The 25,176-nt window shown below is 35.6% G+C and overlaps 2 protein-coding genes across 2 annotated transcripts; both read left to right on the top strand.

Moving 5' to 3' along the window:
- Positions 1–6,993, top strand: LOC128186333 (stress-induced-phosphoprotein 1-like). Its single transcript, XM_052856133.1, has 8 exons — positions 1–107; positions 307–516; positions 1,186–1,254; positions 2,620–2,704; positions 3,380–3,480; positions 5,489–5,559; positions 6,312–6,370; positions 6,471–6,993. Exons 1-8 carry the CDS (start codon positions 93–95, stop codon positions 6,593–6,595), a joined length of 735 nt encoding a protein of 244 aa, XP_052712093.1. The 5' UTR covers positions 1–92; the 3' UTR covers positions 6,596–6,993.
- A 1,076-nt stretch (positions 6,994–8,069) lies between these two features.
- LOC128184648 (tumor susceptibility gene 101 protein-like) lies at positions 8,070–23,710 on the top strand. Its single transcript, XM_052854211.1, has 11 exons — positions 8,070–8,275; positions 10,328–10,412; positions 10,537–10,602; positions 11,289–11,452; positions 11,743–11,896; positions 17,026–17,268; positions 17,394–17,518; positions 17,847–17,939; positions 18,353–18,486; positions 21,646–21,748; positions 22,696–23,710. Exons 1-11 carry the CDS (start codon positions 8,234–8,236, stop codon positions 22,783–22,785), a joined length of 1,299 nt encoding a protein of 432 aa, XP_052710171.1. The 5' UTR covers positions 8,070–8,233; the 3' UTR covers positions 22,786–23,710.
- The last annotated feature ends 1,466 nt before the right edge of the window (positions 23,711–25,176 follow it).

The raw sequence follows: 25,176 nt of genomic DNA, 5'->3' as shown, positions 1-25,176 counted from the left end.
CATTAAAGAAAAATTAGTTGAATGCACAAAATCTGAACATTCGATCGGGTTCGGAATTTTCACTTCGTTAAAAATGAAAGTAGAACTTCAGGATGACAGCAGAAGAGGTACATATACGTAATTTAGTTATTTACTAATGATTTACAATCATTTTCGATGAAAATCAGTGAATAAGTGCAGAACTTGGTCAGAATATTTTTTATAAAATTGATTTAAGATTAAAAGTATTTAACTATGTTAACAAACCAGATATCCACCGTTAATCTTACATACCCGAAATACATGCTATTTTCATAATGGGATTAGGTTGAGTCACTAAAGAACCAAGGCAATGATTGTGTTCGTCGTAAAAATTTTGCTGAGGCTGTCATCCATTACACGCATGCCATTCAAAAGGACGGGAAAAACCACGTGCTGTACAGCAACAGATCCCTTGCGTTTTTGAAACTCCAGCAGTTTTATTATGCACTAGAGGACGCCAAGGAGACCATCAAGTTACAGCCTTACTGGGCCAAGGTAGTTGCAGCTCTGTGTCACATTTTTTATCCTGAGCATAAGGCATTCTAATTAAAATTAGATCCTTCACGCTCTCGTATTTGATATGTCGCTGTGAGGACATATCAAATACGAGAGCGTGAAGGATCTAATTCTAATTAGATTGGAACATAAGGTTGTGATAACTATTTTTTCCCTATTAACGATAAACCACCTACTGTGTAATAGTCGTTGAGAGCTCTATAACTCGACCATGGATATCAGCCTATAGTCTGTCCCAAGATATTTATGCAGCACATTTGGACGATTTTTGATAAAAATACACATACCTGTGAAAGCAGTGCAATTGAAATAGTTGAAAGGGATAATTTCCAAGATAATTTCATTGACACATTATCATCTTTAAATCACAAAAATTCATAGGAACAAAAACAGATACCTTACGGAGATTTATAATGGGGAGCGTAAATTGCCCCAACCCAGGTTATACGAGTATAACTTGGGTAGACATTGCGTTCATTTCTTAATTATCAAGCAATTAAATGAAATGTGAATCCAGGATGTCTTGGGACAGAGTCTAAATAGCTCGTTATCAGAATACCTGACCTTCATTCGAAGGATGATCTAACATTTGGACTTAGACTTTTTTCTTGTAATATGAATGCTTTTTACTTTGATATTTAATTCCAGGGTTATTTTAGGAAAGGAGAAGTGCATTTTGCAGTTGGAAATCATGAAACAGCTTTGTTGTCTTATGAGGTAAGCATAGTGAGCTTTGTATGTTTTTGGAGTGTCAATTAATGCAATCCAAGATTAAAGAAAAGCCATTTAAAATGAAAAAAGACATGTGGTTTACTTTTTTGAGTTTGTATCTATTCATCTAATTTCTCTATGTTTTACGGTGCTAACGTTCTGGCGAACGCAGCAAGAATTACACATACCTTGCATCATTGTCAACCTAGTGTTATTTAGGTATCAACTTATGTCAAAGAATTTTTGAGAGAGTATTAAGGATGACGTTTACTCAGAATGAAAAAAAATTCCACTGATGATAATGAAAAACCAACTATTGTGTGTTATAGACCTTACATGGTAGTGTTATTCTTCACTTTCAAAAAAGTAGATCAATGACCTACTTTTTGAGTTAATGACCATTGAATATTTTTGGGAAATTCGAGAAAAATCCATAAAATTTTTTAACTATGATTCAGATTTTTTAATTGTGAAAATAATACAAATTGCTTAACTCTTTAACAAATGAAATACAGTTTATGAATGGTAGTGACATTAAATAGATACAAAGCATTAAGTTTTCATTCACAATATTTATAGATATTCTAGTCCGAATTTCCTCTATCAGTTTTCAAATTACTACCCATTTTTGATTCAATATAACAAAAAACTGAATGATGATAATGCTAAAACATTTGAAGTATTAAACTAAGTATATTGACCTTTCTCTGCTGGTATAAAATTCATATGCGGTCAATGATCAAAATTTTGAGATATGGTGTCTTTTATCATTTTTAAGCATTTTTCAATATTTATGTAGTGTGTGCCATACGATTATCTAAACGAAAAAGCAAGATAAAACCAACAGAAAATATGCAAAATTATGTTGACTAACAAATAAAATCTTAACTTTAAATATCATAGTACTACCAAAAATATTTCAGTGGAAAACAAAATCTGAAAAATTTAGTTCGAATTTCCTCCGTTTTGCTAAAAGTCAAACTTTGTCAGAGCCGAATTCCATATTTTAGTAAAAATATCGATTGTTATATTAATGATAATTCATTTCATAAATACTTTTTTGTATTTAAAACAAATTTTACTCATGAAATTGAACTTTTTAACAATCCAGATTTGAGAACTCAAACCCTGAGTTAACAACGTCCTTAATGTACAATAAGTATGCCAAAGGTACTAATTTTAATGGTTATGATACATACAGCGCAACCCCCTATCCCTAGAGAAAGAGAGAGAGAGAAAGAGAGAAAATATTCTTCGTGCATAAAATAAGCAACTACTGTTAGTCTAACATCAGATGTTATGTACTAAGAATTAATTTGCATAAGTTTTATCGAAAGTTCTTAATTTTTACTTATTTTATTTTTTTTCAAGCAAGCATTTAAAATTGAACCAAGTGATAAAGACTTGGCCGAGGCCATTAGCAAAACAAGAAAAGAGATGACAAAGGCCAGGAAAGGTTAGTTATGTGAGGTGTCATGTACTACACAGTAAAAAATTAAGTAAATTCAAATATCAATTGAAATGTTTCAAAAAGTTTGTTGGCTAGGTTCAGATGTTTTAAATGCATTTAGCAAGCCTTAAATTATAAGTCATATTAATGGTATGTTGATAATGATGCCAGTTTATAGAATAGATTGAATAATTACAAATAGCAAAATAGATTGTCAATGGTTGACTATATGACTTGTGAGTTGACTTTTCATAAAACTGAATACTGTTAAAACTGAACAGTAACCATTGCTGCAGCATGGATTTTTACCGACATAGTCTGATTAAGGCATGTTATACTTAAGTCTGTTTGTATGTAAATCAACTAACACATGTCGTCTAGATGCTGAGAAACCTTTCCAGGTATTGCCAATAAAAAAAATCTTTAGTTTCTTAGGCCAAATTGTTCAAAACATGATACAAAGCATTTTGTTTTAATTTTATATTACTATTTGCTCATAAAAATAACCAGAATTTCTCTTTTCAACTTTAAATTGAAGAAATTAGTTAATCTTCTCTATACTGATCTATACAACAGCAATTAACCTTGCTGATGTGACAGTTCCAGAGAAACTAAAATTTCTTTTCTTTGGCCTTAAAAGTAAATGTAAGTTTTACGTCTTTTATATTTCTGTGTTGACAGAGGATGCGAGGCGTCCCTGGGTGTGGGGAGGGGCCGGGCTATTATTGGGTCTCCTTGTTGTGGTGTGTGACCAGTTCATACCTCAGAAGCCTGCCGTACAGGTAAGCAGCAACAATCAAAATCACTATGTCACTGACTGAACTTTATGACATACATGTCTGACCACAGAGAAATAAAGACATTTGACCAGAAAAAAAAAAACACTATATTTTTGACTGATCCTTTACTGAGACAAAGACATCTGACAACATTAGAGAGAGACACTATGTCACTGACTGATCCTTTACTGACATAGACATCAGGCCACAGAGAGAAACACTATGTCACTGACTGATCCTTTACTGACATAACCATCTGCCCACAGAGAGAGAAACACCATGTCACTGACTGATCCTTTACTGACATAGACATCAGGCCACAGAGAGAGACACTATGTCACTGACTGATCCTTTACTGACATTGACATTTGTCCACAGAGAGGGACACTATGTCACTGACTGATCCTTTACTGACATTACCATCTGCCCACAGAGAGAGACACCATGTCACTGGCTGATCCTTTACTGACATAGACATCAGGCCACAGAGAGAGACACTATGTCACTGACTGATCCTTTACTGACATAACCATCTGCCCACAGAGAGAGACACTATGTCACTGACTGATCCTTTACTGACATAACCATCTGCCCACAGAGAGAGACACCATGTCACTGACTGATTCTTTACTGACATAGACATCAGGCCACAGAGAGAGACACCATGTCACTGACTGATCCTTTACTGACATAACCATCTGCCCACAGAGAGAGACACTATGTCACTGACTGATCCTTTACTGACATAAACATCTGCCCACAGAGAGAGACACCATGCCACTGACTGATCCTTTACTGACATTGACATTTGTCCACAGAGAGAGAGAGAGAGAGAGAGAGAGAGACTGTGTCACTGACTGATTGTTTACTGACAAAGACATTTGTCCACAGAGAGAGAGATACACTATGTCACTGACTGATCCTTTACTGACATTGATATTTGTCCAAAGAGAGAAAGAGAGACACTGTGTCACTGACTGAACGTTTACTGACATAGACATTTGTCCACAAAAAGAGAAATACACTATGGCTCTGACTGATCCTTTACTGACATAGATATCTGACCACAGAGAGATACACACTATTTCACTGACTGATCCTTTACTGACATAGATATATGACCACAGAGAGAGACACCATGTCACTAACTGATCCTTTACTGACATAGACATCTGACCACAGAGAGAGACACCATGTCACTGACTGATCCTTTACTGACATAACCAACTGCCCACAGAGAGAGACACCATGTCACTGACAGATCCTTTACTGACATAGACATCAGGCCACAGAGAGAGACACTATGTCACTAACTGATCCTTTACTGACATAGACATCAGGCCACAGAGAGAGACACTATGTCACTGACTGATCCTTTACTGACATAACCATCTGCCCACAGAGAGAGACACCATGTCACTAACTGATCCTTTACTGACATAGACATCAGGCCACAGAGAGAGACACTATGTCACTGACTGATCCTTTACTGACATTACCATCTGCCCACAGAGAGAGACACCATGCCACTGACTGATCCTTTACTGACATTGACATTTGTCCACAGAGAGAGAGAGAGAGAGAGAGAGAGAGACTGTGTCACTGACTGATTGTTTACTGACATTGACATTTGTCCACAGAGAGAGACACCATGTCACTAACCGATCCTTTACTGACATACACATCTGCCCACAGAGTACGAGAGACACTGTGTCACTGACTGATCCTTCACTTATATAGACCTCTTACCACAGAAAAAACACCATATCACTGTCTGATCCTTTACTGACATAGACATCTGACAACAGAGAGAAACCTATCAAATGTCACTGACTAATCTCTAACCGACATTTATATCTGAACACTGAGGGAAAAACTGTACTGTTATCCTCAAGTTACATAAATAGGCGCATACTGTATACACTGTATATACCCCAGTGCTGCTGTAAATGTTTGGAATATTCCTGAATGTACTGTTTATTCTAACACTATTTCTCTTTCTTTTTGACAGAGTCTAATTCTACAGATTTTACTAGTGGCTGTGTTTTCAGGACTCGCACTTCTTGGGAGCTACGCTTACAAGTAAGTAAGCTTATCAAACATAGAGTTTGCTTTTAACGACATGCATGTACCTAACAAGTATATTATCAAAACACAAAACTTCCTTTGCTGCAGATAAATGCTAGCTGCAGATCTGTATGCTCTATGGGAAAATTTCTGGTTGACATGCCATAGAGCTTTAGTTCCTTCTAAACAAAAAACTTGCAATTTACCGTTACCAAAAAAATACACGAGTTTTGGGCTTATACACCTTATTTCCTAATGTATTTATTGAATACAAATAATCAAACCAAGAAATTTCTTAAACATAAAAAGCCACTTTATTTACTCATTTAGATTGTCTTAAACTGACTATATCACCAGATCTGTAATGTGAAGTAGTGTATATGTTTGTGTACATTTAAAAATGGTGACTCTCAGTCTGCATGTGAATTTATCATACTTTACTTTTCAATGTCAGTTAAAAAAGTGAAATGTATGTTTAAGAGAAAGTCTAAGGCAAGTAAAAATTAGAGCAACAATATTTTAGTCAACCCCAATTTTCCCATAGCTCTAGAGGTACAGACCTGCAGCTAGGCAAATGTGGAAATCCTGGGATTAAGGCATGCATGCAGGGCAGTAAATAGATATTAGAGAAGAACAGTTGAACTATGCCATCATAGTATTCACAATTATGTCACAATATTCTATATACTAATTATGGTGAACCAGTTATTTAAATATTGATCTCTAATACAAAAATCCTGAAATGTGTATATGCATGTATATTTCAGATTTATTCACAGTAATGACCGGTCAGCTCTTTTGGAGCCCCCCTTAGATTTATTTGGTGGTATGTATTGAATCATTGTACTGCAATCCCGGATTGTCATCAACATTTCAATAAAGAAAAAAATGATGCAGTTAATGTATTCTGGAATATCTTGTTGTAGACAACACTCAAAAGGAAAGTGAAAGTAAAAGCTCTGAATCAACAGGAAGTCAAAGGTCAGATAAAGGTCATCGCCGTGGAGGGGTAGGGACTGGGAGACAGAGGTTCAGAATGGGGAAATCATGACAACAGACATCCACTTTGGTTACCATGGATACAACTATTAATTTGTGAATTGATTTATATTTGTATGGCATATAGATCTGTTCAAAAGAGAAAGGAATGCGTTCAAATTTAATTGAAGGAAGAGATTTTTTCCCAGGATCTGGAATTGGTGTTGTATGATGTCTGTTACTGTAAATTTCTACAAAGGACTAGAGCTAGCTAGTTCAAATATGCACAATGAGTGGATGTTTCATTTTGTATTGTTTCAATTTTTATCTCAGACATGCATGTTGTTCTTGTTTTTTAATGTATAAGACTGTGATGCATATTCATGTATATTTTAAATGCATTTAGTTTCTACAGACTGAATTAAGTACATGTACAATATACTTAAAATAAAATGATTCATGTTTGAAAAACGTTATGTTATAAATCATATTTGCTTGCTATATTTTACTTTATTTAGAACAAGGGTATATCCAAGGAGCCAAAATTGCAAACCTGCACAGTTGTGGCAAAGAGCATGCTTTAGGCTTATTTTTTATGTGCTACAATCACTGTAAAACACAAGACTTACTAAAAATATATATACTTAATATTTATTTAGGGCATGCTGAATATTTTGGAGAAAAACCAGGAGCAATAAATCTAACACATTTGATTCAATTTGAAGTTTGACACCCATATATTTCTTTGACATTTCCGTAAAAATGTTCATGAATTCAAAGTGCACATTAATTTTAGTTAATATTGCATGTGTTATTCATTAGCACAAGTGTCAATGAATTACGTACAGCTGGTGCATATTTGACCTTGCTTGAGACACTCAGCTCCCCTGGAAAATTAAAATTTATTAAATTCACATAGTAAAATTATCAAAATATATGTTTCATACACCACTATCTCGTAACCCCCCACCCCCTGAATTTTTTTTAGATCCCTGCATGCCATGTTAATAATGTGCTTAAGCGTTTATAAGATGTTCACATCATACATTCAGTGTTAGCAATAGCAAAGCATATTCTTTCAAAATTGTGGAAATGATATTATTACTAAGTTTTAAGGAAATATAGGAGATTAACAGTGGAAACAGAGACATAAATAACATGTTTTTTATGTCTCTGGTGGAAATGACAATTTTATATATATATATATATATATATATATATATATATATATATCCCCATGTATAGACCACACACATATTTATATTGTGGTCTATACATGGGGATTTTTTTGATGTGTTTAAAGAATGAGATGAGCTTAATTTAAAAGCAAAAACGTACTTAAAATATAGAAATGGTAGTTTATAAAATAACTGTAAAACAATTAAGGTCACGTTGCTCTTGAGCTGTAAATAACACAATATATCTTGTGTTTCACAAACGGGGAAGGGGGGGGGGGGTGTTGTTGTTATCCGTTTTTGTCCGCATTGAATATTTTATGCATAATCTTGTGAAGGTTTGTGTATACATTAATATAGGAAATGGTTTAAAGCTTTTTGTCGACAGAGAGGATACGTCAATTTTTCATTCTGTGGATGACAATGACTAAATGAGTTATTTTAAACAAAATCGCACAGTTTACAACAGAGTCTGAGACATCGATCACCGAAAAATGAGAACTTGTTAATCAGTAAGAAGAGTAAGTCACCGCATAATGGCCGGGGCAGATCAAGTTTTGAAGCAGGCTTTGAGTAAGGTATGTAAAGTGTTTCGTTTCTCTTCCTATTGACATAACCTGTCAGTTGAGCAATACCAAAAAGAAATTAAAAGAAGTCATGCACTTCCCTGTTAGCGAAAATATGTCAAATTGTTATTTTATCGTTATATGTCTATGAGACGATTCTTTCAGATAGCTAGGTAGTTCATATGCTGTAAAGTTACATGTTGTCTGGGATATATGATTGATTTTAATGATATTTGGCAAATTAAAGATAACCAGAAAGTATTTGTAAATTCAGGCAGATCTTGATCACATTTTTATTCTTTGTCTTAAATTCATTCAACTGTGTATTCAGTATGTGCTGTATCAAATGAAGGGTTTATATCTCAAATCAATTATATATCTACATGTACTTTATCGATTTCTATACTCTGTCCCGAGTTTTTGCTTCCACCACTTTTTGCTTGATATTTCAATAATAATAAATACCTTTGTGCTCAATCTTCATTCATCCACTAATATGAAAAATGTCCAGATTATCTGTTTTGAAACGCCCCCTCTACCGCTTCAGGTTTCAATACACATCCTAAAATTGAAAATCTACGGAGATTTTGCATTGCATCAGCCATTAATAAGCCCGGATGATAACGTTAAAAAGTTGTGCGTTGTAATCCGAGTGTATCCCGAATGGAGAAAAGATGTAAACATTTCCCATTATAAATCTCCATAAGAAAATTTTCATTCCTGTGAAATTTTATGAGTGAAAAGGGATAATTGTTCAATGAAGATATTTTGGATATATTCCCTTTCATCGATTTCAATTGTATTTCTATCACAGATATGTGTATTTTTATTAAAAATCATCAAAAATTTATCATGTTGATGGAAGCAATAACTTTGGACAGACTATAGTGGTTTAGGCCTTTCCCTCGTTTGGCCCTAGATATGTTCGGACCCTAGTAGTTACGCCCCTTTGTAGTTTCGCCCTTAGTCGTTTTGGCCTATGTTTTATTATATCTTTTATTATAGAGATATTGCGTTTTTTGGGATGTTTTATATATTATAAACAATTTGGGGTCCCATGAGATTATCGAACAATTTTGTGAAATTTTTTGAAGGTGGTTTGAAGCAGTCAAGGATCACTGTTATGTACTGTTAGTAACAGTAGTAGTAATAGAGATTTTAAAAAAGGGGGGTTTCACACCTCTTTACCTAATTCATGAGTATAGTCCGTCAATCGGTGTTTAAAGAAACAAGCATTTGACTCAATTGAAAAGTAACTAATGTTCAAAATATTCAAAATAAATGTGTCGATGTAGACTTTCTTTTGTCATATTATAATCTCTTCATTATTTTTTTTTACGTTGGTTGATATGAGAAAATAATCTTAATTGACGGAAACTTTGATGTCGATAATGGGGGGATGACTCCATTAAAAAAAAAATAATATTAACAAACACATTTATGAAAATTACACTAAGTTATTATATCAGGCCAAAACGACTAGGTATATAAGGTCGAAGAGACGAAGGTCCGAAACTCACGAGGGCCGAACGTATCTAGGGCCGAAAGAGGAAAAGGCCGAAACGACCTGTTACCACTTTATCGCAGGTTCTCTGACTGCTCACAATGAAAGAAAAAAAAAAAATGTCTTACCTATGAGTGAGGTATGAGTGATATAAGGAAAAATCTTGATTTCTTTATTGACATCGTAATAAAAAGAAATTAAGAAATTAAAACAATAAAAACACAGATGTGGGAGTCAAACCTGTCTGAATGACAGTACCATTCCATTTTAGACTTTTCTTATTCTTACGGTAATACCACAGTCATTATGATATTCTTAGATAAGATATATTGTTCTTACCAATATGATCATTTCATTGTAGTGAGTATGCCACAAATATTGCTTGAATCACACATTATTTATAAATAGTAAATAATGAAGCAAAATATGATACAAAGAGATCTTGTATCCTCTCCATAATTAATATTCGTTATCATTCAGCCTGATTAAGATTTTACTTTGACTGGTTATCATTAAATGGACAGCTAGTTAAGTCATTCACCCTCTTTTCTCCTGCACAGTACAAGTACGCAGACATTGCTAGGAGAGATGTGACAAATGCTATGACCCAATTCAAAGATTTACGGCCGAGCCATGACTCGTTTAGTAAGTAATTATTAACTCTTGACAAAATTCATGTAAGTAATTATTACCTCTTGATTTATGTTCTTATTAGCACTCTTTTTGTCTGACATAGCTAATTATTAAGACTGACCTTTGGATTTTCCAGTATTTAATGATGGCAACAGAAAAGAACTCCTGAACTTGGATGGCACCATACCTGTCACATATAAAGGTAACTTTACCTGTTTTCTTGTTAAAGGTAACTTTACCTGTTTTCTTGTTAAAGGTAACTTTACCTGTTTTCTTGTTAAAGGTAACTTTACCTAGCACAAGGTTACTGTAACTGCTTTGTTAGAAAGGTAACAATAGCAGTCACTGATGAAGGTAACAATAACCTGTCATATTTAGAGGTAACTTATCCTCTCCAACATACCTACTGATACATGTTTTGATATAAAGGTATCTTTACCTGGTTTTGTTATTAACTTAAAAGTAACAATAGCAATTAGCTGCAACTTTTTAAGGTTAAACTGTTTAAAAAATCCATATGATATCAGACTGAGGTAACTTTTTATGTATATAAAGAGGTAGTCTATCAATAGAAATCATACTGCTTACCTGTCGCATGTGAAGGTAAAATCATACTGCTTACCTGTTGCATGTGAAGGTAATATCATATCTGTTGAACGTACACTGTCAAGTAAATATATAAATTTGTCTCTAGAATAGTGATAACTGAATATATAATTATGTATAACAATCAATTTATTGTTCATTTAGGACTTTTTACATATCTTGTAATCTTTCATATGCTTTGTTGGCCAAAAATTGGATTAAATCACCTTATTGTATGCATTGTATTTCCACGCATCACAAAACTGAAAACTACATTGGGTGCTTTGAAATCCTGTTATTCAGGTAGTATTTACAACATTCCCATCGGTATCTGGATCCTGGACACCCACCCCTATAACCCTCCCATGGTGTTTGTCAAACCAACCAGTGCAATGCAGATCAAGCCGGGGAGAAATGTGGACACCAACGGGAAGGTAGACCTACCATACCTACGTGACTGGCGATATGTAAGTCAGAGAGAGAGAGAGAGAGAGAGAGAGAGAGAGAGAGAGAGAGAGAGAGAGAGGGGGGGGGAGGGAGAGAGAGAAATTTTGAATAAACAGGCTAGGAATTACATTAAATTCTCAATACAAATACTGTTTATTAAACATGATGTGCCATTAATTACTTTTTTTTTTAAATATAAAAATAAGAATTAGGTTCACTTTAATTAAAATCAGCATTTTCAAGTTTTGAATAGCTACATCATAAATTGATACTTCCTTTTTCCATTCTTACTCTGGATGTTACGTTTCAGCCCCAGTCGGATCTGTTGGGACTGATACAGATTCTGGTTATTGTGTTTGGAGAGGAACCCCCAGTGTTCTCTAGGCAATCTCAGATGGCCCAGTCCCGACCCCCCTACCCCGGGGCCAGCCAGTATCCTGGTCAGGCCCCCTACCCGATGCAAGGTTAGTGGTCAATAAATGTCATGTGATTTTCAATGAATCATTCTGTGAATGATTTCTGACTAAGTTTATATACCTAATGACCTCCAAACATTTCCGTGTCGAGATAATTTACACCAAACACAGGAGAAGAAAAAGTATTTACTATCCCTCAGAACTTTGTACAAATCCACAAGGAACACAGGTTAATGTAATGCATAGATTTAAGAAATGAAGATTATAATTTTTCTATTGATCGACGTATCAAAGAAACAATTGACCGGAAAACTTTTTCATCAATGCGCTACGCGCATTGATGAAAAAGTTTTCCGGTCAATTTTTTCTTTGATACGTCGATCAATAGAAAAATTATTATCTTCATTTCTTATCATTTAATAAAACATTTTCAAATTAAGAAATGTGAAGTGTCATCGATCAAAAATGTAAATAATGTAAATGAAGCGGCGCGTATGAATACAAAACAACAACAGCAACAATATTCAAAGTGGATTCGCCTTCAGCTGATGCAGAGCTACTGGGCTGAATTTAATGGATTAAACACAAATAGTGAGTTAAAGTCTGAACCGGCTGAATTGAAAACGAAAGGAAAATACATGCGATAGCTTGTGATATCATTCACTGTGCAGAAAAACTCGTATCAATTAAAAACTAGGCCTAGTTTTCATGTGAGATCGCTGGAATATGCAACTGGACATAACCATCCAAGGAAAAGCGATCGTGGACGAAAATAGCTGATATGTCGACAAAGAATAGTATGTATAAGCGACTTTTGTAAACTTTGTGGTAACTACTGCATTACTCATACCTATTCTTTACTACGCTTTTTTAGCTCACCTGAGCTGAAAGCTCAAGTGAGCTATTCTGATCACATTTTGTCCGTCGTCCGTCTGTCCGTCCGTCTGTCCGTCTGTCTGTCCGTCTGTCCGTCTGTCCGTCTGTAAACTTTTTACATTTTGAACTTCTTCTCTAAAACCGCTTATCCAATTTCAACCAAATTTGGCACAAAGCATCCTTATGGGAGGGCGAATATAAATTGCAGAAATAAAAGTCCAATCTGTATTCAAAGCGGAGAAAACTTTGAAACTGTAGAAAAAGGGGGGTGCATTTTTAAAAATCTTCTTCTCAAGAACTACCGAGTTAATCTTAACGTAATTTAGCATAAATCATCCTTAGGGAAAGGAAAATATAAATTGCAAAAATTATAGGCGATTTCTGTTCCAAATTTGAGATAATTGCGAAAATACTTATAAAGAATGGCTCGTTATTCCATATATCGTAGACTGGCAATTCATTGCGATAGACTGGTCTTGTGACAGGCATCGCCAGTCTACCGCATCTCGAAAACGAGGTTCTTTGTTTGAAGCTGGCAGTTTGTTGTGCAACAGTTCACGTGCGAATATGATCTATGAAACATGGAAATAACATTGGTACCGATTATTGTGAAGTAAATTATGGTTAAATATTTCAACGCGTTGTCATTTTCACTTGTGATGTTGGTTTTAGCTTGTTTTCATTTTTTCGTTTCATTTTGCTTTTTAACTTGGGAAACAATCGCCTTGTATTTGGAACATAGACTTCGGTAAATGTTTACCTGCGAAAATGATAAAATCTGATGCATTAACAACGTACTAAAGTGCATTTCCCTCTGTTTTTATTGTTTATTAATTAATTTTCTAATTGTTCCAACAAGGATCAAACAAGGGTGTTGGTGTTAGCTTGTTCGGATTTTCGTTTCGTTTTCATTATTTACGCTTTTAAACCTGGAAACTATCGTCTACAGGTATTTCGTGATTTTTACGTATCAATTCAAACAGATACTTCGGTAAATCAAACAGTTAACTGTTTACCTGCGCAAATTAAGCAAAATCTGATGTAGGGGTACTGAAATACAATTCCTTCTATCGGTAATTCGGCATTTTCTTTTGCGTAATGGTAGATTAATGCAATAGATTTTGTTGAGATGCTCGACATTTTCTCGAGTTTATTCAGTTTAAATAGAGTTTGATATCGCTGACGGAAATATGTAGGTATATACATGTATATATATATATATATATGATTCATTTCGAAAAAATAAATTGTGTTCTTTATTTGTTATAGTGCATGTTTCTTGTGTTTAATTGTTTACAATTTCTATTTACTAACCATATTTGAGTGTTAAGCTTCGAATTATAAGCAAGATACAAAGATTTGCTCACAATTCTATGTTTGTATACAGATCTTAAAAACTAAAGATTAAAAAAGTAAAAAATTTGTCAATATTTATTAAGAAAATGTTCAAAGTCTGTTCTTCTTATTGTATTGTAAACTTAATCTTTTTAGCTCACCTGAGGGTGGGGCCACAATGGGGGGGGGGGGGGGTCGAAGTTTTACATAGGAATATATACAGTATATCTTTAAAAATCTTCTTCTCAGAAACTAATCAGCCAGGAAAGCTGACACTTGTGTGGATGCATCCTCAGGTAGTGTAGATTCATAGTTATGAAAATCATGACCCCCTGGAGTAGGGTGGGGCCACAATGGGAGATCGAAGTTTTACATAGGAATATATACAGTATATCTTTAAAAATCTGCTTCTCAGAAACAAATCAGCCAGGATTGCTGACACTTGTGTGGATGCATCCTCAGGTAGTATAAATTCAAAGTTGTGAAAATCATGACCCCCGGGGGTAGGGTGGGGCCACAATGGGGGATCGAAGTTTAACATATGAATATATAGAGTAAATCTTTAAAAATCTTCTTCTCAGAAACTTATCAGGCGGCAAAGCTGAAACTTGTGTGGAAGCATCCTCAGGTAGTGTAGATTCAAAGTTGTGAAAATAATAACCCCTGGGGGTAGGTTGGGGCCACATTGGGGGATCGAAGTTTAACATATTATTATATATAGTAAATCTTTAAAAATCTTCTTCTCAGAAACTAATTAGCCAGGAAAGCTGGAACTTGTGTGGAAGCATCCTCAAGTAGTGTAGATTCAAATTTGTAAAATTCACGACCCCTGGGGATAGGTTTGGGTCACAATGGGAGGTCGATGTTTTACATAGGAATAAACAGAGTAAATATTTAAAAATCTTCTTCTCAAAAACTAATCAGCCAGGAAAGCTGACACTTGTGTGGATGCATCCTCAGGTAGTGTAGATTCATAGTTATGAAAATCATGACCCCCTGGGGTAGGGTGGGGCCACAATGGGAGATCGAAGTTTTACATAGGAATATATACAGTATATCTTTAAAAATCTGCTTCTCAGAAACAAATCAGCCAGGATTGCTGACACTTGTGTGGATGCATCCTCAGGTAGTATAAATTCAAAGTTGTGAAAATCATGACCCCCGGGGATAGGGTGGGGCCACAATGGGGGATCGAAGTTTAACATATGAATATATAGAGTAAATCTTTAAAAATCTTCTTCTCAGAAACTAATCAGGCGGCAAAGCTGAAACTTGTGTGGAAGCATCCTCAGGTAGTGTAGATTCAAAGTTGTGAAAATAATAACCCCTGGGGGTAGGTTGGGGCCACAATGGGGGATCGAAGTTTAACATATTATTATATAGAGTAAATCTTTAAAAATCTTCTTCTCAGAAACTAATTAGCCAGGAAAGCTGGAACTTGTGTGGAAGCATCCTCAAGTAGTGTAGATTCAAATTTGTAAAATTCACGACCCCTGGGGATAGGTTTGGGTCACAATGGGAGGTCGATGTTTTACATAGGAATAAACAGAGTAAATATTTAAAAATCTTCTTCTCAAAAACTAATCAGCCAGGAAAGCTGAAACTTGTGTGAAAGCATCCTCAGGTTGTGTAGATTCAAGGTTGTGAAAATCATGATCCTCAGGGGTAGGGCGGGGCCACAATGGGGGGTCAAAGTTTAACAAAGGAATATATAGGGTAAATCTTTAAAAATTTTCTCAGAAACTAATCAGCCAGATGATTCTTTATAATTATTAAGACTTTGGCCCCAGGACAATTCTAATATATAAACTATTGTTAAGGATCTTTTTGAGAACTGCAATACTCAACATATGATATGACTATAAAATCATCCCGTCAGAAAGGGGACTAATGATTATAAACATAAGAATATCCAGGGGAAAATGGATTTTATTCATACAGGATCTACATGTATTATTGTACATTGTCCAGACAGTTTGTATTATGACTCCATTAAGCTGATTTTATCATACCTATTGTTCCTCAGGTGAGCGATGTGGCCCATGGGCCTCTTGTTTGATGACCGATCATCTACGTGTGTAAATTTAAAAATTATCGTTACCAAATTTGAACAGCAGTGTTACCGTGAAAGTTTATATGCCTATATGTTCGTTATAATATTGAAATCCATAAAAGGAACAGCTAGCCTCGCTGTAAATGTTGATTGATCTCAAGCAGACGAAATCGTGAGAAGACGCTTAATTTTCTATTTCGTGAATCAAGCAAAGTGTTTTGTTTATTTTTGAAGGTTAAACTTTCAAGTTTTTATATTCACAAGTTTGCATTTTGTTTGCTGACAATAAAACAGACACAACTTTACATTTTGTTGACAGTGTTTATCTTGGAAATTCCCGTTCTATAAATAGTGTTAGATCAGAGCAGTTGAGAAAAGTAGATCCGGCGAAAATTTTATTGATGCAGGTATCAAAGAAATTTTTCAACCAATCAGAAGCGCCGATATCTCATCAAACGAATAAATATTAAATGATATTGTTTTCTTCATTGTTTTTGTTACTGAGATCCACATTTACTGTTTGTAGCAAAATCTTTGTGTTTGGAGCCATTTTAACAAAAAACTTGAACTTTGGGTCGAGGCACTCAATGTGTCAAACAGCCATGTGACATAGGCCTGTTCATGTGGGATTATTTCATGAGACTGAAAAGGTTGTCATACATTCTTCTGTATAACACACCCCAGAGTCTTATTAAGATGACTCTAATTATGTTGTTTGGACTGCACAGTTGTACAAATTACAAATACATTAGCTCCGAATCAATGATTTATTAATTTTTTTGTCTTCAGTATTTTGACAAATTCAATTCAATGTACATTCTCAATGCATTCTGTTTAGATATGAGATTCTTTTATGCACTCTGTTGTTTTTCTGTGTTTATATTAAGACTGTGTTTGTTTCTTTCATCCCCAGGGAGCAGTTTCCCCATGCCCATGCCTGACAGTATGAATCAGCCCCCAGGATATTCCCAGTACCCCAGCAGCAGTACTCCATACGGGGGGTCAGGGTTCTCCGGATATCCTGGGCCAGCGTCTTCAGGGTATCCTGGCTACCCCACCCAGAATTACCCCCTACAGTACCCCACTAGTACCAACCAATATGGAGGAGGATCAAACCTTCCCTACCCACAATACACCACTCCAGGAACTAACACAGGTAGGTCAAAGTAAGAGTCTATTAATACATTTTCATATCAGTGAACAGTGAATTTCTGTTAATTGATTGGTCGATATTTTTTTACAGTGAGTTTCTCTATTATGATTGGTTGATATATTTTACAGTGACATCTAGTGCTCAGCCTGGGAGTACCAGCACAGTGACAGAGGAACATCTCCGGATGTCCCTGCTCTCGGCCGTCGAAGACAAAATGAAAAGGAGGCTTCGAGAAATGTTTGAACAAGCACAGGTATCAACATGCAGACACTATCAATTCAACTGTTGTTAGTTTATGCAAGTCATTTAAGGGACCCTTGAGATAAAAGATTTTGTGTTTTTTGACTACCTAATAATTATCTTTTTATCCTTCCTTATTAGTAACAGTCACTATAAAAAAAAAAATTTTAAGATAAAATTTTGATTGATCATGATCAATGTCCCACTGCAGAGGATTTTATATTTACCTTATTGACATTAAAGATGTGATATAAACAGGGTAAGGGTTCGAACAACAGAAAGAATATTTACTAGATAAAATGTTGCTATTTGTCTATAATCTTGTGATTATTGTGAAACAGGCAGAGATGAACGTTCTACACAAAACACAGGCTGACCTTGTCAAGGGCAAAGAGAAGCTGGAGGTCATGGTCAAAGAGCTGGAAAATGAAAAGGTAACTCTAATCTGACAAAGTAGATGGCCAGAATCTTTAACTTAAGTAATCCTGGAATAATTTTTGCAGGACATAATTTTTTTGTGATTTAAGAGTTATTTAGAAGCGAAGATAACTTTAAAAATGTAGAATCAATAGCTGAGCTTTTGATGATAGGAGATGGCTGTAAATTTTCATTTCATAAAAATTCTGATTTAATTTATCTTTTACCTTGGACTTGGATACAATTTGAGCTTAATATTTTCAAACTTTATTTTTCCATTTTTAATGTATAGTTAAAGACTAAAGATTCAATGTTAGAAATCTCTTCGGGCTTCACAGGATATGATCACGTGACCAACCAACATCATATCCTGGTGAACTTTTAAAATTGCTGTTTATTTCTTAAGTGATGAAAGTTCATCTCTTTGAAGGTGGAGATAGAAAACAACATCAAACTCTTACAAGACAAAGATCAGGAGGTGAAGGAAGTCTTACAGAAGCTTGACAACCAAGACAAACTGGACATAGATGAGGCCGTTGTGACAACTACCCCACTGTACAGACAGTGAGTACATGGACTCAACTCCAAACTCAAGCATTAAACAGAGAGTAAATCACCATTACCCACAGCACATACCATATATCCACTATACAGAGAGTAAATCACCAACACCCAGAGCACATACCATATAACCACTATACAGAGAGTAAATCACCACCTCCCACAGCACACACAATATAACCACTATACAGAGAGTAAATCACCACCACCCACAGCACATACCATATAACCACTATACAGAATGAAATCACCACCACCCACAGCACATACCATATAACCACTATACAGAGAGTAAATCACCACCTCCCACAGCACATAGCATATAACCACTATACAGAGAGTAAATCACCACCACCCACATCACATACCATATAACCACTATACAGAGAGTAAATCACCACCACCCACAGCACACGCCATATAACCACTATACAGAGAGTAAATCACCACCACCCACAGCACATACCATATAACCACTATACAGAGAGTAAATCACCACCTCCCACAGCACATACCATATAACCACTATACAGAGAGTAAATCACCACCTCCCACAGCACATACCATATAACCACTATACAGAATGAAATCACCACCACCCACAGCACACGCCATATAACCACTATACAGAGAGTAAATCACCACCTCCCACAGCACACACAATATAACCACTATACAGAGAGTAAATCACCAACACCCACAGCACATACCATATAACCACTATACAGAATGAAATCACCACCACCCACAGCACACACAATATAACCACTATACAGAGAGTAAATCACCACCTCCCACAGCACACACAATATAACCACTATACAGAGAGGAAATCACCACCACCCACAGCACATACCATATAACCACTATACAGAGAGTAAATCACCACCTCCCACAGCACATAGCATATAACCACTATACAGAGAGTAAATCACCACCACCCACAGCACATACCATATAACCACTATACAGAGAGTAAATCACCACCTCCCACAGCACATACCATATAACCACTATACAGAATGAAATCACCACCACCCACAGCACACGCCATATAGCCACTATACAGAGAGTAAATCACCACCTCCCACAGCACATACCATATAACCACTATACAGAGAGTAAATCACCACCTCCCACAGCACACACAATATAACCACTATACAGAGAGTAAATCACCACCACCCACAGCACATACCATATAACCACTATACAGAATGAAATCACCACCACCCACAGCACATACCATATAACCACTATATAGAGAGTAAATCACCACCTCCCACAGCACATACCATATAACCACTATACAGAGAGTAAATCACCACCACCCACATCACATACCATATAACCACTATACAGAGAGTAAATCACCACCACCCACAGCACACGCCATATAACCACTATACAGAGAGTAAATCACCACCACCCACAGCACATACCATATAACCACTATACAGAGAGTAAATCACCACCTCCCACAGCACATACCATATAACCACTATACAGAGAGTAAATCACCACCTCCCACAGCACATACCATATAACCACTATACAGAATGAAATCACCACCACCCACAGCACACGCCATATAACCACTATACAGAGAGTAAATCACCACCTCCCACAGCACATACCATATAACCACTATACAGAATGAAATCACCACCACCCACAGCACATACCATATATTCACTATACAGAATCAAATCACCACCACCCACAGCACATACCATATATCCACTATACAGAGAGTAAATCACCACCACCCACAGCACACGCCATATAACCACTATACAGAGAGTAAATCACCACCACCCACAGCACATACCATATATCCACTATACAGAGAGTAAATCACCACCTCCCACAGCACACACAATATAACCACTATACAGAGAGGAAATCACCACCACCCACAGCACATACCATATAACCACTATACAGAATGAAATCACCACCACCCACAGCACATACCATATATCCTCTATACAGAGAGTAAATCACCAACACCCACAGCACATACCATATAACCACTATGCATAGAGTAAATCACCACCAACCACAGCACATACCATATAACCACTATACAGAGAGTAAATCACCAACACCCACAGCACACGCCATATAACCACTATACAGAGAGTAAATCACCACCACCCACAGCACATAGCATATAACCACTATACAGAGAGTAAATCACCACCACCCACATCACATACCATATAACCACTATACAGAGAGTAAATCACCACCACCCACATCACATACCATATAACCACTATACAGAGAGTAAATCACCACCACCCACAGCACATAGCATATAACCACTATACAGAGAGTAATTCACCACCACCCACAGCACATAGCATATAACCACGATACAGAGAGTAAATCACCACCACCCACATCACATACCATATAACCACTATACAGAGAGTAAATCACCACCACCCACAGCACATAGCATATAACCACTATACAGAGAGTAAATCACCACCACCCACAGCACATAGCATATAACCACTATACAGAGAGTAAATCACCACCACCCACATCACATAGCATATATCCACTATACAGAGAGTAAATCACCACCACCCACAGCACATACCATATATCCACTTTACAGACAGCAAGTACATGTAGCAAACACTAAACCAGTGTACAGGTGTTGAGTAGTTACCATTTAACCCCTGCATAGATAGTAAATCACCACTTACCACTATAACGCCACTTATTTACTGCTTTGACAGTTAGAAGTTACCATTTAACAACTGCACAGAGAGTTATTATACACTTATATTCAACTTTTAAACAGTAAGTCAGTATTTAGGTAGTCACTACTTAACTGTGGTACATTCAGTGAATTGCCACCACTATTAGAGAGTATAGTTGATGTATGTCAGTCACAATGAAATCTAAGTTATCTCCCTGTAACCTCAAACCTCACCTTAATAATGGTACAGATAGTGAATAGTTACTAAAAAGATAAGTCTGTAAGAAGTCACTCCCTGACTACCATACTTCCAATCAGTGGCTACCACTTATCCACCATGCACTCAGACAGTGACAATGACCAGTCACCAAACAGATATCGATAGTACAGACTGTGGTTTGTTATTACTGTGAGTTTATGTTGAACAAATGTTCTATTTCTAGACTACTGAACTCCTTCGCCGAGGAGCAGGCTATAGAGGACGCTATCTACTATCTGGGCGAGGCACTCCGTAAGGATGTCATTGACCTTGACGTCTTCCTCAAGGTCAGTAGCAGCCATAACACCAAAGACAGGGTGTTCATTTAAGCATTGAATGACTACTTTTGGTTGTCGTCGGTCCTATGAAACACCAAGCTGTGCAGACAAATTGAATACCGCACGTTAGCGCAGTGTGATAATTTGTCTGCACCACTTGGTGTGTCATAGGACTGACAAAATCCAAAAATAAGCATTCAATGCTTAAATTTTTATTTTCATACTGATGTGTATTTCTATGAAATATTGTTATCGTCTCTATAAAGCTATACAAATTAAAGTTTTAAAGTTATAAAGTTTTACGCTCTTAGTCAGGGATATGAAACATACATGGAACAGCCATATTAACATGGTATTAACTATATACAAAAAAAATATAGTACCAGAAACTTTGTGCAGAAAAATCTTATTTATTTAGGAGTAGATGTATGTATATATTTGTGATCATGGCGCATGAATTAGCAAAGTGTACCGTATTAATTTCATAAAAAATTGAATGTCGCAGATTTCCAATTCAAACATAAGGGGAAATATACACTGAATGTAAATATAGCATTCTGGTTATTTTTTATAAAACAAAAAGAGCTTGGGATATCTTGCTATCCTCTTTTATTTCTTCCCAAATTTAAAAATCTTATTAACCCTGATACTCTTTGTTTCATTCTCATCAATACAAAAGAATATTCTATATTTACAGTACATGTAAACATGTATTATTAGGTATCATTTGAATATTTTTCAAATTCAAAATATTTTTATGACTATCAAAATAATATTATATTTTATTCTTTGATATTGTTAAGCTTAATCTGTCTAATATATTGATCACATTGATCTAATTTGATGGAACCTTTGAAAACTCGTAATCAATCAACTTGATAGATAGATAGCAGAAAAATCATACATTACTTTTAAACTTGCATTTTGAAGAAGAAAAAATGTCCTTTGTTTTGCAGCAAGTACGAGAGTTATCTAGGAAACAATTCTTCTTAAGAGCCTTGATACAGAAATGTCGAGAGAAAGCAGGACTTCCTCCAATGGCATGAACGCCTATCAGTCTTCTGCGTGGAGTGGACGACATAATTGCTGAACAAATCAAGGAGTGACCAGTCTGTGTTAGATTTCATCGGACTCCTAGTTGTGACTGTTTCTCAAGGGGATTTTGGAGATAGACACCATTTTGATTTTTCATACACTGCTAGATTTTATTTATGAATGTTTGCAATTCAGAAGGAATTATTTTTTTCAAATCTCTGCTCATCAGAAATGAGGTTATTATACATGTGCATCATTCTCATTTATTGAAGTCTGTATGATGGAAAATTGAACGGAAAGACATGATTATAGATTTGGATGGTAAACAACTGATTATTTATATAAAATGAACTTTTATAGACAGGGTTTAGATATTTAAATATAGACATGTTTTATCCAAGTATAAGAAACTAAAACGATTAACCCTCTAATTTTCTGATGTATGTCTAATGGAAAGTAAGTACCGTATTTATTTGTTTTGTCAGGAAAAAAAATACAGCACTATTTTACACTGTTACACAAATTACCAAATAGCTTATTTTGGTTTTTTTGATAAGTTGTTGTTTGACTACAAGATGGCAGTGCATTGTATATTGAACTTGTGTTCAACATCTCCAACACTTGTAAAACCAGCTATCAATTTTTTATGGCATTTGCATTATAACATGGATGTGAAATGAAATTTATTTATGATTAAACATTGGGCTAACTCCCAGTGGATTGAATTTGTCCTCTTTGTCCTCTGAGGTTCTGATCTGTTACTCATGATATTTAAGGTTTGACTGCGGACATAATGACATGATGACGTCATGGTTATTGTTGACGCAGACAAAATGGTGTTTGTCTACCGTGGATGTATTGTAGTAATTGTTACTGTTATGTTACCGTGTAATAATGACTGTGTAAATATTGACTCATAAACAAAGGAAAAAAGTACACGTTTCTTTTTTATTTCAAAGCTGAAATATCTCTGTTTTAGATAACGTCTTTTAGAAAACATACCACTAGGTTAAGGACCAGCGAACAGAGGGGTACATATATTTGTGTATATTTACATTTTCTAGGGTTTTTGCCTGTGATAACACACTGTATCGATTTTGTACTATATAGCCCATAACTTCAAATGACGCCATATTTAATCCTACGATGGCTTGAACTTGAAATAAGTTTTAATTGTTATACTTTCATGTTAAATACTGAAATCTGATTGGTTAAGACGCAGTTAATAATATTTATTGTTATACTTTCATGTTAAATACTGAAATCTGATTGGTTAAGACGCAGTTAATAATATTTACTATTACCCTCAGCGTTAGCAACGCACTTGGCAACGGGTAACATTAAAAAATATTACATGCGCGAAAATTATGCGCGTACGGTTCGCTGTAGAATTCACGTTATTCCTATATAAAAGCAGTAAAATTTTCTTAAAAATTTTAAAAAAGACATTCAGTATAACAAAATAAATAGTGCCTGTTTGGGAGGATAACAGTTGAAATTGACACCCCTCGAAAACCATTGTCAACCTCCGCTTCGCGTCGGTTGACAATGATTTTCTCGGGGTGTCAATTTCAACTGTTACCCTCCCAAACAGGCACTATTTATATAATATTACCCTCAGCGTTAGCAACGCACTTGGCAACGGGTAACATTAAAAAATGTTACATGCGCGAAAATTATGCGCGTACGGTTCACTGTAGAATTCACGTTATTCCTATATAAAAGCAGTAAAATTTTCTTAAAAATTTTAAAAAAGACATTCAGTATAACAAAATAAATAGTGCCTGTTTTGGAGGATAACAGTTGAAATTGACACCCCTCGAAAACCATTGTCAACCTCCGCTTCGCGTCGGTTGACAATGGTTTTCTCGGGGTGTCAATTTCAACTGTTACCCTCCCAAACAGGCACTATTTATATACTGGTGCATTATTATCAGATCCGCCTTGAATGTATTAAAAAACTGGTGACATGAGCAAGTTCTTGTAAAAACAACTTGGCTTAATACTAATCCTCGCCAAGCATAATATGCATCTCGTAATAATGCGTGTTATCGGGACGTGTGTGTGTGTGTGTGTATATATATAATCCAAAAAGAGTGAAAGATTATATCACACAGTATAAATAATCAAAAAAAGAAAAAGAAAATGAACAGTTCCAAAGTTTCTATTCAGAAACTTTGGAACTGTTCATTTTCATTTTCTTTTTCTTTTTTTGATTATATATACACACAGTGTGTCACACACACACACACACACACACACACACACACACACACACACACACACACACACACACACACACACGTCCCTTGTGTTATGACGTTCATTTCAAGGGAGAGAACTCCTTAGGCCTTGTCAGAATGGTCAAGAAGTGTCGAGAATTAACTCTTGGCCAGTAGTTT

Source organism: Crassostrea angulata, chromosome 5 (assembly GCF_025612915.1).
Source record: "Crassostrea angulata isolate pt1a10 chromosome 5, ASM2561291v2, whole genome shotgun sequence".
NCBI classification, from domain to species: domain Eukaryota; kingdom Metazoa; phylum Mollusca; class Bivalvia; order Ostreida; family Ostreidae; genus Magallana; species Magallana angulata.
The sequence above is the reverse complement of the archived record's forward strand: the minus strand, read 5'-3'. Positions and strand labels throughout refer to the sequence as shown.